The sequence below is a fragment of the Ursus maritimus genome, unplaced genomic scaffold, assembly GCF_017311325.1.
Source record: "Ursus maritimus isolate PB19 unplaced genomic scaffold, ASM1731132v1 scaffold_8, whole genome shotgun sequence".
Classification (NCBI taxonomy): Eukaryota; Metazoa; Chordata; class Mammalia; order Carnivora; family Ursidae; genus Ursus; species Ursus maritimus.
The window spans coordinates 27,248,174-27,263,524 of record NW_024426996.1 but is presented as its reverse complement, the minus strand read 5'-3'; the positions used below and the strand labels follow the sequence as shown (position 1 = coordinate 27,263,524).

Sequence of the window (15,351 nt, the reverse complement as noted above, 5' to 3'; positions counted from 1 at the left end):
AGTGTGGGCTTTCATGGAGAATTTTGAAATGCACATTTTTTCCTATGTTATTTTAAAAATTTAGCAAAATAATCATTCTTCAGGATTTCATGGTTACATATAGACAGATATAAAACCAAGGATGCTTTGGATCTTTTTGGTTTATTTTCTTTCTCTCTAACACCAGGGGAAGAGACTCTAGTGACTCTGTTTGGTGTATTTATAAAGGTAATGCAGTTAATGATAAAATAAGCATTTAAGACTCCACTGAAGGAGACATTTTGGAAGTGGTGGTGGGGGTGGAGATGGAGGGGTTGTTGTAGCTATTTCCAGAGGAGATTGGAATACTTTTAATTGCTGTTCATTAATCTCATGTTCCTAGGTGGATTAAGTTTGAAGAAAAAGTGGAACAGGGTGGGGAAAGATGGAGCAAGCCCCATGTGGCCACATTGTCCCTTCATAGCTTATTTGAGCTGAGGACATGTATGGAGAAGGGGTCCATCATGCTCGACAGGGAAGCTTCTTCTCTCCCACAGTTGGTGGGTAAGTATGTTGTTTTAAGTTTTATTTATTTTTTTTAGCTTTACCTAACTATCCATGGGTCTCCATTCATGCAGATGACTTCTAGTGTAAGCAGAGTTGAATATTCTGTAACATTTATTTTTGCTGTTTTTTATATTATAAGACAAGTAAGTGTTGTTGCAGAAGATTTGGAAAATACAGACAAATATTGAGAAGAAAATGAAAAAAAATCATCCATCATACCTCCGTAGCCATTGTTAACATTTTGGCGTGTTTTCATTAAAGATTTTATTTATTTGTTTGACACAGAGAGAGAGAGAGCACTAGTAGGGGGAGCAGCTGGCAGAGGGAGAAGCAGGGAACCTGATGTGGGACTCGATCCCAGGACCCTGGGATCATGACCTGAGCCAAAGGCATCCGCTTAACCAACTGAGCCACCCAGGTGCCCCAAGATAAGGTTAATATTTTGAATAGAGGCTTCCTCCCCCGTCCTTGGTTATATTGAACTGGAGATCTGGAGACTAGATTTCTAGAACTCCGACCTTGGACCTTGCACTAAGCTTCTCTGGGCCTCAGTTTTATCATCTGTAAAATAGGGCTTAAATCCTATGTAAGAAGGAAAATCATCTGGTTGCTGGGTTGGGACTACTTTTGTAGGTGGAAGTCAGGATCCTTTAACTGTATGGAAGAAAGGTTGTGTGGGGCAAGGAGCCGGCAGAACCTTATGGGCTAGTGACCGAGTCATGTCACATTGGTGCTGAGTCTCAGTTATGTAAACACCATAACTAAACCTCATGGTGCAGGGCTGCATTGCTATCTTTTGCAGTTAGTGTTGTGTAGTGAATGTTAACTCGCCATGTTGAACACCTGGGGCACACATTGCTACCTCCCAAACAGTAGTCATTGTTTTCGTTTCCTTACAAAAGCCCGGCCTAAACTGCCTTATTGCCCTTCAGATCCAGGTGTGCTGAAGATCATGTGTTTCTCAAAAAGAAGTGCAGGGGCTGTATTTGGCATTCCTAGGAAAATTCATTAACTAGATGACCACTGGACCTGTATAGATGACTATACTTTCCCAAGGGGTCTGCAGGGTGCCTCATTTGGGATTATGGGGAAGAGGATGTGGATTGTGGCCCCATAGAAAGTGACCAGTGCAAAATTCTTGTGTGATTTCAGACTTACTACAAAATTTCTTTGAATATCTGTAGCCAAAAGGCTTGTCTATGGCATGTGTGTAGTTTTTAATTTTTTAAACTTTTTTTATATAAACAGTGGGAAACCGATAGCATTTGTATTGGAAGAAAAGATTAGTTGTCAAATGAGGCATATATCTTCCTGATGTATATGTAACTGATTCTTCTTCAGAGAGCTTGTTAGTTCCATTTGCAAAGAAGTCCCACATTTTTCGTGAACCTGAGGTGCTTAAGGTACAAGTGGAGAAGGGGAAAAGGCTAATGTGAAGAAACTGGGTGGACAGAATTAATTAGTTCCTGCATTTTTCAGCAGTGGTGCATGGGCTTCTGCAATGTGCCAGACATTGTTCCAGGCCCTGGAATTAGGTTTGCAAATCTGTCACTTTTGTAAATGGGTAAGTTACAAATCCGCATCCACATAGTTAGAAGATAACGTAGGAAATGATCTCTATGTAGAATTTTTCATATTTGACAAGGCAAGTGAGGCTGAAAATGGATATTTGGATATATTCTTGTGCCCAGAGAAGATGAGCCCATCTACAAAGACAGAAGCCAGCAGAAGGGATGGTTTTCTGGGTGATTTATTTTACTGCAAGGGAGATTGTTACTCAAAAAAATATCATGGTTAGCAAAAATCCGTCCAGTTTTTGAGTGAGAATTGCAATTTGTGTGTGTTTAGACTTTAAGAACTAATCTAGAGCAAAGATGTCTGAAATTAGACAAGTTGAAAAAATAAGTCAGAATTCATGAATGCTGGGTAAAATGGAAATTAAACTTGTGACTAGGCAAGATATAGGCCATCTCAGGGGAGGATATGTGTTGTTGTTTAAGGGTCACTAGAAAGGTTCCAGTATTAAGAAAGTAGGACTTGGGCTTTTCTGTAAAACTGTCTTTGGGGTCTTTAGTACCAGAAAGGGCCATCTTAAGGGGCTTCTGCTCATCAGCAATTGACTGATCTTTTCCATGCACTAAAAGACAAAATCCCACATTATATTGGAGCTTGTTAGCCAATGGCCAAAGACAGAGGTTCTGGTATTCACTAGATTTAAGAAAGATTCATTAGGCATGTTAAGTTCTCACCTTAATTTTCCATTACTTTTTATTATCAGTTGTGGACTTTTTCTCTAACCACCATCTCTTTATTTTTAAAAATTGTCATTATATTTTACAATTAGACACCACCAGGTCCCTTTGAAGTACCATCACTCTCATTCTGGAGCTGATAATACAGAAAAATAATTCAGAGGCAAATAACACACATTAGAAGTGGGAGGAAGGAAGGAAAGAAGGAAGGGAAGGAGGGAAGGAGGAAGGAAGGAAGGGGATCAGATTTGCAGGAGTGGAGGGAACATGTTTGAAAGAGTGTAACTGTCTGAAAAAAATATTTAATAATCCTCAAAGAATCAAAGTCTCATAGAGGGTTAAAACACATGAAGGAAAAAAAGCCCTAATTTCATTTTATATGACAGAAGATGGCATGGTAACTTGAAGAATTATTGTATTATTTATTTGGTTATTAAAAAAGTCCTTTTCTAGCAGAAGGTAAAGTGGTGGTTTTGTTCTGCATCCTGCCGATAATTCGGACTTGAAAATTATGTACAGCTAAATCTCTAAGGCACATCTCCCCCTCCGCCCCTTTTTATCTCCACAAAAGAGAAGAAAAAGAAATAATAGTGGGTGTGATTATACAAACATACAATAGCGTGGTTTTTATCTTTCTTTGCAGTCCACCTGCTACTCCCTCTCAGTGGCCTGAAAGGCAGCCTCCCTCTGCAGGTGCAGAGCCGTCACCACGTGACTGCTTAAGCAGGTGTCACTGCTCACACTTACATACAGCATTCAGCCTAATTCTGATTCTCCTCAGGACAACTCCTTGTTTTCTTCATGAAGAACCCCTTTTGAATGCTAATAAAAAATGTTGTCTTTGAAGTAATTAAAGGATAAAACAACATTTTCATGGGCTATTTTAATAGTGTGATTATTACTATCATCATTATAATCCTACAATTAAAGAGTATCATTCATGCAGGAAGGCAAGTACATGAGAATTTTCCTGTCCTCCTTAGTTAAGAAATGATAAGCCATTTCAGGTATTTTATTATGATGGGAAATGGATTAGGAAAATGTCGTAGCTCTATTTTTGGAGTTCTCATTTTTATATCTAAAGACATTCCTGAGCTGTGCATGTTGGCAGATGTGTTAGTTGTGTTGTTTCTTGCTTTTAACACCTTTTATATTTTCAAATGGCAACATATTTATTTTGTATCACAAAACTAATAAATGTTCTTTTTCAAATAATCCAGAAAAATAAAACACACAAAAATCAAAATACCACCATTCACAGCTACACTCCCAGTAGTTTTTCTGTACATCCCTGTTTACAAATATGAAATTTATTTTACAAATGAGATCATACTATAACACTTTAATCTGCCCTTTTTCTTTTTTTAAAGATTTTATTTATTTATTTGACAGAGAGAGAGGGAACACAAGCAGGGGGAGTGGGAGCAGAAGAAGCAGGCTCCCAGTGGAGGAGCCTGATGCGGGGCTCGATCCCATAACGCCAGGATCACGCCCTGAGCCAAAGGCAGACGCTTAACGACTGAGCCACCCAGGCGCCCTAATCTGCCCTTTTAACTTAAAAACTTAACATGAATTTCTTTCCATGAGATTAAATACAAATGTAAACATCATTTTGATGGTTGCAAAATATTTAGTAATGTATCGTTGGGCATTTAAGTTGCCTTCAAGTTTTTATTGTAAGGAATAGAAGTGAACATTTTTGTTACACTTTTGTGAAATTGTTTGCTTTTTTAGTACAGATTTCTAATGGTGAAATATCCAAAGAGTTTGAACATATTAAAGGGTTTTGTTTATGTTACTTGCCGAATGGCCTTCAAGAAAGGTTGTGCTAGTTATTACCATCATTGTCAGGATATGGGGCTCCCTGTGGCACCCCCCTTCACATCACTGCTCGTTTACATTTTGCTACTTTGATAGATTTACAAAATCTCATAATTGGTGATATTTATATAAATTTGCTTAAACTGCCTTTGTTAGTCCCGAAGTTTAATCTTTCTTTGGCGTTGTATTTCTTTTACAAATGTTTGTCACTTTTGGCCATTTTTTTGTTGCATGAACACCATTCTGTGGGTTTACAGCACTTCTGGCTATATCTTTTTTTTTTTTTTTTTTTTTTTTTTTTGGTCTAGAGCTTACTTTTTTTGTTGTTTTTTTTTGACCCTTTTATTTGCCCTTTTATTAAAAACATAAAATAATCAGACTATGCTTTCCCCTGGTTTGTTAAACCCAAGAATGTACCTATAGTCCAACCCTTTTAACAGAACCTTTAAAAATAAATTTTATATGGTATTTGTCTTTCTTTGACTTATTTTGCTTAGTGTTATATAGTCTCGCTCCATCCACATCAATGCAAAGGGCAAAATTTCATTCTTATTGAAGGCTGAGTAATATTCCATTATATATATATCCCCCATAACTTCTTCATCCATTCATCAAAGGACATTTGGGCTTTTTTCATAATTTGCCTATTATTGATAATGTTGCTATAAACATTGGGGCACATGTGCCCCTTTTTTTTTTTTAATGATTTTTTATTATATTATGGTAGTCACCATACAGTGCATCCCCGGTTTCCGATGTAAGGCTCGATGATTCATTAGTTGTGTATAACACCCAGTGCACCATGCAATACGTGCCCTCCTTACTACCCATCACCGGTCTATCCCATTCCCCCACCCCCCTCCCCTCTGAGGTCCTCAGTTTGTTTCTCATAGTCCATAGTCTCTCATGTTTCATTCCCCCTTCTGATTACCCCCCTTTCTTTATCCCTTTCTTCCCCTACCGATCATCCTAGTTCTTATGTTCCATAGATGAGAGAAAACATATGATAGTTGTCTTTCTCTGCTTGACTTATTTCACTTAGCATTATCTCCTCCAGTGCTGTCCATGTTGTAGCAAATGTTGAGAACTCGTTCTTTCTGATAGCTGAGTAATATTCCATTGTATATATGGACCACAACTTCTTAATCCAGTCATCTGTTGAAGGGCATCTCGGCTCCTTCCACGATTTAGCTATTGTGGACATTGCTGCTATGAACATTGGGGTGCATATGGCCCTTCTCTTCACTACGTCTGTATCTTTGGGGTAAATACCCAGTAGTGCAATGGCTGGATCATAGGGTAGCTCAATTTTTAACTTTTTAAGGGACCTCCACACTGTTTTCCAGAGTGGCTGTACCAACTTGCATTCCCACCAACAGTGTAGGAGGGATCCCCTTTCTCCACATCCTCTCCAACAATTGTTGTTTCTTGCCTTGTCTATTTTTGCCATTCTAACTGGCGTAAGGTGGTATCTCAGTGTGGTTTTGATTTGAATTTCCTTGATGGCTAATGATTTTGAACATTTTTTCATGTGTCTGTTAGCCATTTGTATGTCTTCATTGGAAAAGTGTCTGTTCATATCTTCTGCCCATTTTTTGATTTGTTTATTTGTTTCTCGTGTATTGAGTTTGAGAAGTTCTTTGTAGATCTTGGATACCAGTCCTTTATCTGTAGTGTCATTTGCAAATATATTCTCCCATTCCGTGGGCTGCCTCTTAGTTTTTCTGACTGTTTCCTTGGCTGTGCAGAAACTTTTAATCTTGATGAAGTCCCATAAATTCATTTTATCTTTTGTTTCTCTTGCCTTTGGGGATGTGTCATGAAAAAGGTTGCTTTGGCCGATGTCGTAGAGGTTGCTGCCTATGTTCTCCTCTAGAATTTTGATGGATTCCTGTCTCACATCGAGGTCTTTCATCCATTTGGAGTTTATTTTTGTGTATGGTGTGAGAGAGTGGTCAAGTTTCATTCTTTTGCATGTAGCTGTCCAATTTTCCCAGCACCATTTATTGAAGAGACTGTCTTTTTCCCACCGGATGTTTTTTCCTGCTTTATCAAATATTAGTTGCCCAAAGAGCCGAGGGTCCATTTCTGGGCTCTCTATTCTGTTCCATTGGTCTATGTGTCTGTTTTTGTGCCAGTACCATGCTGTCTTTGTGATCACAGCTTTGTAGTACAGCTCGAAATCCGGCATTGTGATGCCCCCAGCTTTGTTTTTCCTTTTCAACAGTTCCTTGGAGATTCGGGGCCTTTTCTGTTTCCATACAAATTTAAGGACTATTTGTTCCAGTTCTTTGAAAAATGTCCTCGGTATTTTGATCGGGATAGCATTGAAAGTGTAGATTGCTCTGGGTAGCATGGACATTTTAACTATGTTAATTCTTCCCATCCATGAGCATGGAATATCTTTCCATCTTTTTATGTCTTCCTCAATGTCTTTCAAGAGTGATTTATAGTTTCTAGAATATAGCTCCTTTACGTCTCTGGTTAAGTTAATTCCAAGGTAACGTATGGTTTTTGGTGCTATTGTAAATGGGATGGATTCCCTAATTTCTCTTTCTTCGGTCTCGTTATTCGTGTATAGAAATGCAAGTGATTTCTGAGCATTGATTTTGTATCCCGCCACGTTACTGAATTGCTCTATAACTTCTAATAGTTTGGGAGTGGCTTCTTTTGGGTTTTCCATATAGAGTATCATGTCATCTGCGAAGAGAGACATTTTGACTTCTTCTTTGCCAATTTGAATACCTTTGATCCCTTTTTGTCGTCTGATTGCTGTTGCAAGGACTTCTAGTACTATGTTGAATAATAGTGGCGAGAGTGGGCATCCTTGTCGAGTTCCTGATCTTAAGGGAAAGGCTTCCAGCTTTTCCCCATTGAGAATAATATTTGCAGTAGGCTTTTCATAGATGGCTTTTATGAGATTGAGAAATGTACCTTCTATTCCTACACTCTGAAGGGTTTTAATCAGGAAAGGATGCTGTATTTTGTCAAATGCTTTTTCGGCATCGATTGAGAGGATCATATGGTTCTTGAGTCTTTTCTTGTTGATATGATGCATCACGCTGATTGATTTGCGAATATTGAACCACGCTTGCATCCCAGGTATGAATCCCACTTGATCGTGATGGATAATCCTTTTAATGTACTGTTGGATTCTATTAGCAAGTATCTTGTTGAGGATTTTGGCGTCCATATTCATTAGGGAAATCGGTCTGTAATTCTCCTTTCTGAGGGGGTCTTTGCCTGGTTTGGGGATCAAGGTAATATTGGCCTCATAGAATGAGTTTGGTAGCTTTCCTTCTGTTTCTATTTTTTGAAATAGTAGAGCTTACTTTTTTTAATAAAGAAAAACACTGTGTGATATGGAAAAAGATGTCAACTGTGAGTCAAAAACCAGGGGGAGTTGTGCCTCTAGCTGAGGGCAAGTCACCTCTTTTGTCTTTTGCCCTCTCTCTTCCCATCAGTACAAGAGCCTGCAAACTTGGTGTTTCCTGAGGTTTCTTTCGGCTCTGCTCTCTCCTACATTTGGCACATTCTCTCCCAATTGGTAGTGTTTGTGGGATTTTGAACACTGAAGGCTTAATTTCAGTGTAGCTGTGAAATGTTACTGCCCCCACTTTCCTTGAAAGGTTTTGTAGTTTGTGCTTTAAAAGATCGCTGTAATGTGGGCCATTTTATGGAAACTTAATGAAGGGCATAAGCCACACAGATGTCTTAACCTGTTCTAACCAGTGATTTCCAGGCATTAGTAACAGAGGGCCGGCTGTGCCTATGTACGCATTGGTTTGAGATTACAAGGGAAGGCAAGCATAGAGGGAGGCCCTGCCAGGAAGGGTAGATAAGGGAACACTTTAATCCGCAACCCTGGAATTAGAGTAGGAGCTTGATAACATGTGCTGCAGATATGTCGGGCTGTTTGTTAATTTTTATGGTTCTTCTGTAAAATGGACCTTCCACACTGAACAAGACTTCAAGGAAAAGGAGAAGAGTAGCACCTAATTATTTTACTGTGGAACAGAGGGTTAACTGTAATTATAGGATCAGTTCTGAGTGTTTCACTAAGAAGGGTTTGTGCAGTTAAAAACACTCAGAGCTAAAAGCCACTCGCAAACCAAAACATTCCTGAACTCTCCCTGCCTTGCCCAAGCTCCCCACCAAGTGGCCCAGTGTTATGTGACATTTATGGCCTCTGTGTAAGACATGTGACAGAAAATCCTGGATTCAGCCTCTGCTTGGCTTCCAAGTAGCTGCTTGTATACTATGTACGTTGTCAGCATCTAGCTATAGGCTGTCAGGCCAGTTCTTCGAGTGCTTCCTATTAAGATGGTCTTCCGGGAGTACAGTTATGGCCCAGCAGAGCCCCCGGAACATCTGTAACTTCTCTTAGGAGTTGTTATTATCCTACCGGTTCCCATCACATTTTTCATCAGACTTTTACAAGAGAAGAGCTTTTCTACCCATCTCCACTTTTTTAAAAAAAAGATTTATTTATTTGAGAGAGAGTGTGAGCATGAACGGAGGGGAGGGGCAGTAGAAGAGGGTAAGAATCTCAAGCAGACACCATGCTGAGCATGGAGCCTGACACAGGGCTCAGGCTCAGGACCCTGAGATCGTGACCTGAGCTGAAATCAAGAGTCAGACACTTAACTGACTGAGCTACCCGGGTGCCCCTCTAATCTCCACTTTTGTATATTAGGAACTTTGCCCAAGGTGTGCTAGATGTACTCATATACCTGAAAAGGTAGGCATGGGAGCCACTCATTGTTCTGGTTCTATGCCAGAGACGAACTCTCCACCTGCATACAATGAATGAGGTCATGTCCTGTCACTGCATATCTTGTATAGGTTCTGTGATGATTTGGCCAGAACCCTATTCTGGACAGAGGAAATGTCGACCTGTCATGTGACATTAGAGAAGGATGCACCAGGCTATGTTTATGCCATATTGTTGACATGCTGACTTGCGAGAAAGAGGATTTCTTCTTTTAGCAGAGCCACCCATGGAGCAGTTTCTATGAAACACAGTTATCTTTTCCAATTAAAGCCATTCTAAAAACAAGAGCTAATAGAAATTGTAACTTTTTTGTAGTAAGACTAAAATTTTATATTAAATTCTGGTCAGTTTATATTTTACAATGATTAATGGAATATATTGAAAAGGCTTTTGTTGGATCCAAACAAGAAGAATAGCCTCCCTTTTTAGAAAAGATGAAGGCATAGATTTGTAGTTTAGTCTCTTTCATTGGATTAATTGATGTTCAAATAACCTGATATGAGGAACAGTATTGTTTTCCTTTCCTTTGTCCTATTTTAAGGAAAATATGTCATTGCAGAAGAATTTGGTAAAGTAGATCTAGAAATCAGTATTGTCACTACATTAAATTTTGCATATTCTCTTCAAGTTTTTTTATATCATTTATATTTCTGGCACACTTGCTATGATAGAGTACATGAAATTTTTTAATCTTTTTGCTTAATTGAAAAAATGTAAATTACTTATTGTGTTACTCATAGAAGAATGTGATTAATGTGAATTCACTATTAACTGGGATTTAAAAAAAAGGACAAGATGATTCTTCCTCTCCAAACATGTAATTCATAGTGGAATATTTATAACTTTCTCATTAACACCAGAATCTCTGTCCTCTATCTTTACTCTTCATAGAAAGTGGGAAGTTGGAAATTTGGGAAATACCATATTGATAGTCAGTTTGAGGATGGTGTCCATAAAGTTGGGGTAAAAAATTAACTTTGTGATCTTGTGACTGAGTTTTGCTTTTTGTTTTTGTTTTTGTTTGTTTTTGTATCAGAGATGATTGTAGACCATCAGATTGAGACAGGCCTATTGAAACCTGACCTTAAGGATAAGGTGACCTACACTTTGCTCCGGAGGCACCGGCATCAAACCAAGAAGTCTAACCTTCGATCCCTGGCTGACATTGGGAAGACAGTCTCCAGTGCAAGTAGGATGTTTACCAACCCTGATAATGGTAATGCAGGGCCAAACAGCTGGCATGCTCTCTTACCTTTCTCACTCACCTTTACTCCACCTTGTGTCATCGGTTGTTTTTACCCCTCTTCATAGTTCCTCTTTCCTCAAGTTCATATGCCACAGCCATTTCCTAATGACACTTTTATCCAGTTGGGCAGGTTTGTAGTCCTGTTGGAGAGATTTCAGCAGTTACTGAGGCCGAAGATGCCAAGATGCCTTGCTTGCTCCCATATACGTCTAGTCTGAGTGACTGAGATGGTTTTGGTAATATCACTATGATGAAACAACTGAATATTTCGGATGAGTCTTCAAACTTGTAGATTTTTGAGTATATCAAGTAACATGCCTTTGACTTGGCGTGTGTCAGAACTAGGAGGGTAGACTGAGATATGATAAATGCTCTGAATTCTAGTATCATAAAGTGTTTGCTAAGTATGTGAGATGGTGTCTACTTTATGATCATTATTTATCCAAGTAAGGCTGAATAGTCCATTTATCACTTAATAAAGTCTAAGCCTACAAAAAGAAAAGAAAAAGAATCGTCTGCTCTTTTGTTATATGATAATGATGGGTAGATGTGGGAATAATTATTCAGGTGGAATACTACCCTTTTATACAGTAATAGGAAAGGTACTGTGTGTGATTTATATTCTGTTGCATTTAGCAGAGTTTTCTGTAAAGTAGCTATCTTTTGTATTATTGTTTTTGTTTCAAATACATTTCATGGTTGTGTATAATCTGAGAAGGGAGAAGCTAATTTCCAGAAAGTATGGAAAATGAAAGCATGACGGAAAGTGTAGCTAAACATTTGGCTGGTAGAACCCGGTCTCTCTCATCCCACCTTGGTCTTTTTTAGTACTAAGAGAAATGAATAGATAAGGGAGTGTCTAATTCATTGCCTTCATCTGTACTTTCAGAATAGCGTAAAATATTTTGCCATGGGGAAGGTGGACTAAATGAATTGTATAAACTGAATTCTAACTTAGCCACTCCATTTCTGGAAATTGAGTTTTCTGACTTAATATTAAAGCTAATGGTTGGCTGGAAGAGAACTTACTGTTAGCAAACTTTCTCTGGTGTATTTTTGAACCATTCCATTATTGTAGTTTCCTAATGAGTGTCTAGTCATTAAGTAGAGTCAAATGAAAAGTTCAGTTTTATTGAATGACTTATACATTGATTTAACTGCTACCATAAATTTTTTAAAGAGCAAAGCAAGTTATAAATAAATAAGTAAAACAAGTGCTCTTTATAAAAAACATTCACAAAAAGAAGAATCTAATTTAGAATATTCCTACTACATTACCTGCCATATTGCTGCTGACTGGAAATGTGTTATTTTTTGTATATTTTTTTTGCTTCTTTTTTCAATTGTAATTTTGAAGAGCTTAATGGCTGGAAATGTTATGGGATGAACAGTGGGTTACAACTGATGTCACAAATACTTCATTTTAAAAGCAGCCCTGTTTTTAAAATTATGGCAGCTAAAGTAAAAGTCTTGTCTTTTATGTTTTATTTCTTATCCTCTTCTTCATTTAAATGCAATTCCATGATTTGGAGATTAATTTTTTTTTATCATGAAGTTAGTACTTATTGTTAAAGAAGCGAGAAAGTGCATTGTTTTCAAGTATTGCTGTATTTGCAAAGAGAAGTGGAATGGATATGGCAGGATGAGGGTGCCTTCCACCAGTCTAGTCTGAGCTTCCTTTTCATGAAGTGCAGGCAGAGTAGAAATTAAGAACAGATAGATCTTGGAGACAGTATTTTGTGTTTTAGGAGAAAGCATTTGGATGTGGAATACAACTGATATGTTGATATCATCCATCATTCAATCTTTTATTCTATCAGTAGATCTTTGTACTTGAGAGCAAAGTTGAAATTGCCCTTGTCATTCACCTTTCACTTGTGAAATGTTATATATGCTGGGTAGAAAGCAAATAGGGAGCTCAGTCACTTCTTCCTGTCTAGCTCTTCAGCTGATCAGCTTACACCCTCAAGTGTGGAATATGATTAGGCCTTTTTAAACATGTTATTATTGGCCTTTGTGTTACCTAACTCCTTTTAAATATCCAGAGGCAAGATTTGACTTTGAGAGATTCCATGGTAATGACTTTAATGGGCCTCTAAGGTACATTATTATAAATTATTAGATGGCAAATTTTTGGTTTTCTAAAAGCACTTTTTCTTATTTGCAAGTTTATACAGTTACCTTTATATGTTAGGGTTTAATTACCTGATATCTTTAACAACTATGAAATGTTGTTAGAATAAATTTCTAAAACAAAGAATCATATGGTTGTGGCTACTATTTTAATAAATGGGAATCTTATATCTGTTATTGTTGGAGCTAGTATCTAACATGGTATCCCCATGTAAAATCTAGATAAACTTGAGTTACTTTAGTCTTATGTTATAGGCGAGAAAATCGACATTGTTTTCTTTAGTTATGATAGCTACAGTGCAATTAATAGCTGAAATTTATGGAGAAACTTGGGAATTGGGATTTTTTTCATTTCCCAGTGGTATGCTGGAACTACTTCTATCTACTCATAAGAGCCAGTCAGGAACTTTGCAAGCCAGTTTCAAACAGCTTCCATTAAAAATTAAATTATGTGCACATACCATTAAATAATGATATTAAAAACAGAGGTAATTACTCAAAATTCATCATTTCCTACTTATTTTATTGCATTGTTCTGGAGTTTACACTCTTCATGTTGTTAGCATCTGTTGTGTATGTATGGTGGAAATACTACAAAATGGTGTGCAGTCACCTTTTCCCAACTCTGTTCAGTGACTTCATTTTGGTAACTTGACATAAGCCGTGGTGGTAGCATTTACAACATAGAAATCAGCAAATTCAAATCAGAGCTTGATTTATTGTTTTGTCACTTGTCTGTAGGCTTTAGAAAGTGATGGAGAAAAGGCTAATAGTGCAGATTCAATTTAAGTGCATAGTGTCTATGGCCATTGCCTAGTCAGTTTGAGCTCTTAATAAATTACCACAGACTGGGGGGGTTAAACAACAAGCATTTATTTCTCACAGTTCTGGAGACTGGGAGGTCCAAGATCAAGGTGCCACAGATTTGGTTCTTGGTGAAGGCCCTCTTCCTGGCTTGTAGATGGTTGTCTTTTCATTGTATCTTCACATGGCAGATGGAAATCCATCATCTTCCTCCTCTTTCTTTTCATAAGGGCATTAATCCCATTCATGAAGGCTCTATCCTCATGACCTAATTTCCTCCCGAAGCCCCCACCTCCTCCTATCACATTGGCTGGGAGAGTTAGGATTTCAACATATGAATATTGGGAGGATACAAACATTCAATCCATAACAGCTTTTAAAATGTGAAGAGCACAAAGAATCCTGTAAATACTTGGCTGGTATTCAAAAACTATTACCCAGTTTTAGCAAAGGAGTCACCCTCATGATTGAGGAATGAGTGAGGTCTGACATGTCTTCATTGTTTCACTTTTGTCCTACTTGTTAGCATATATGATAATGGATGTTCAACAAGGATGTTGCAACTATGTTTGGTTGCCAGTTGCAACCATAAGTTGGCTATTGCTAAAAGAGTTTGGTAAAAATTAACAAAAGCATTCATGAGAATCAACTGGCTATATGCAATTTACAATAGAGTATTACATATTTTATTATTACTTGTATGTGTGCTGCCTGTCCTTTATATCAGTAAAATTTACTACACAGACACACACAGACATACACACACACAGACATACACACACACACACACACACACACACACACACGCTTTTTCCCTGGAGAGCTGGTTTTCTCAAACATTTAGCAGCATACCCATTAACAGCTCACCATTGTCTCTCCATAGCTAAAGATTAACACTCATTTTTTAGGGTCCCGATATAGCTTTGGGTTCAAGATAATTTAGTGTTTTTAAAAAGAACTGAAAGCCATTTTTATTCGTAATAAATCAAGAAAGAATCAGGCTAGCTTCCAAGATGTTAATTATTGTGAAATTACTACTTGTCTGAGACATCTGTGGGTTCTGATGGACATGTCTGCCAGGTACTAAATTTTAGGCAAGTGCTATAATTTCCCAATATATTAATTGAGGCATTTCTATGGAGTTAGGGTTAGGTTTTCATTTCCTCTGGTGTTAGATTTTCCTTCACCCACTCTTTTTCTTACTATTATTTTAGCTTGAGCCATATGAAATTGCCATTTTGTAGGTAAAATAAAGTTTACTGTCAGCAATTTCATATAGTTCTACTTAATATATTGGTTTGAGATACTTAAATAATCTCTATTATTGTAGTTTACTATGAAAGAATAACTAACAAGCCTAGGAACATTCCTTGGTAGTATTTAAAAATCAAAGAAGATGTATTTCATTTGCTCTTTATTAAGAAAGCAAAAGTAATCACTTACCATTTAAATGGATACTTTTGATATGTAGTGTCTAAGTTTATAAGGGGTGAATGAGACCCAATTCAAGGAGGAAGAACAACTAGGAACCTTGGTTTGAGTACTCACCTTGTACCACCTTTGTGGAAATTTGGGCAGTGCCATTATCAATTTGTCCCTGCTTTTCCCCCTCTGGCTTCTTCGTTTTTTTACCCCTAGACTATCATGGAAATCTGTCCCTTACCCTCCACTGTCTGCAAATATCCATGCCCTTTACTCAAGTGACTTTGGTTATCCAGTTAGACCTAGACTATGAATTTCATTTTTTTCCTAATCCGATTTCATGACCCCGTTTTTCTTTAGTTTTTTTTTCTTTC

At 37.7% G+C, this 15,351-nt stretch overlaps 1 protein-coding gene across 1 annotated transcript in view; it reads left to right on the top strand.

The window, feature by feature from the left end:
- The window catches only part of SLC4A4 (solute carrier family 4 member 4), a 450,189-nt gene that overhangs the window by 246,414 nt on the left and 188,424 nt on the right, over positions 1–15,351 (top strand). Inside the window, exons 6-7 of the mRNA XM_008693197.2 lie at positions 362–522; positions 10,409–10,588. Coding sequence (XP_008691419.2) covers positions 362–522; positions 10,409–10,588 — 341 coding nt within the window. The remainder of the gene's footprint in view (positions 1–361; positions 523–10,408; positions 10,589–15,351) is intronic.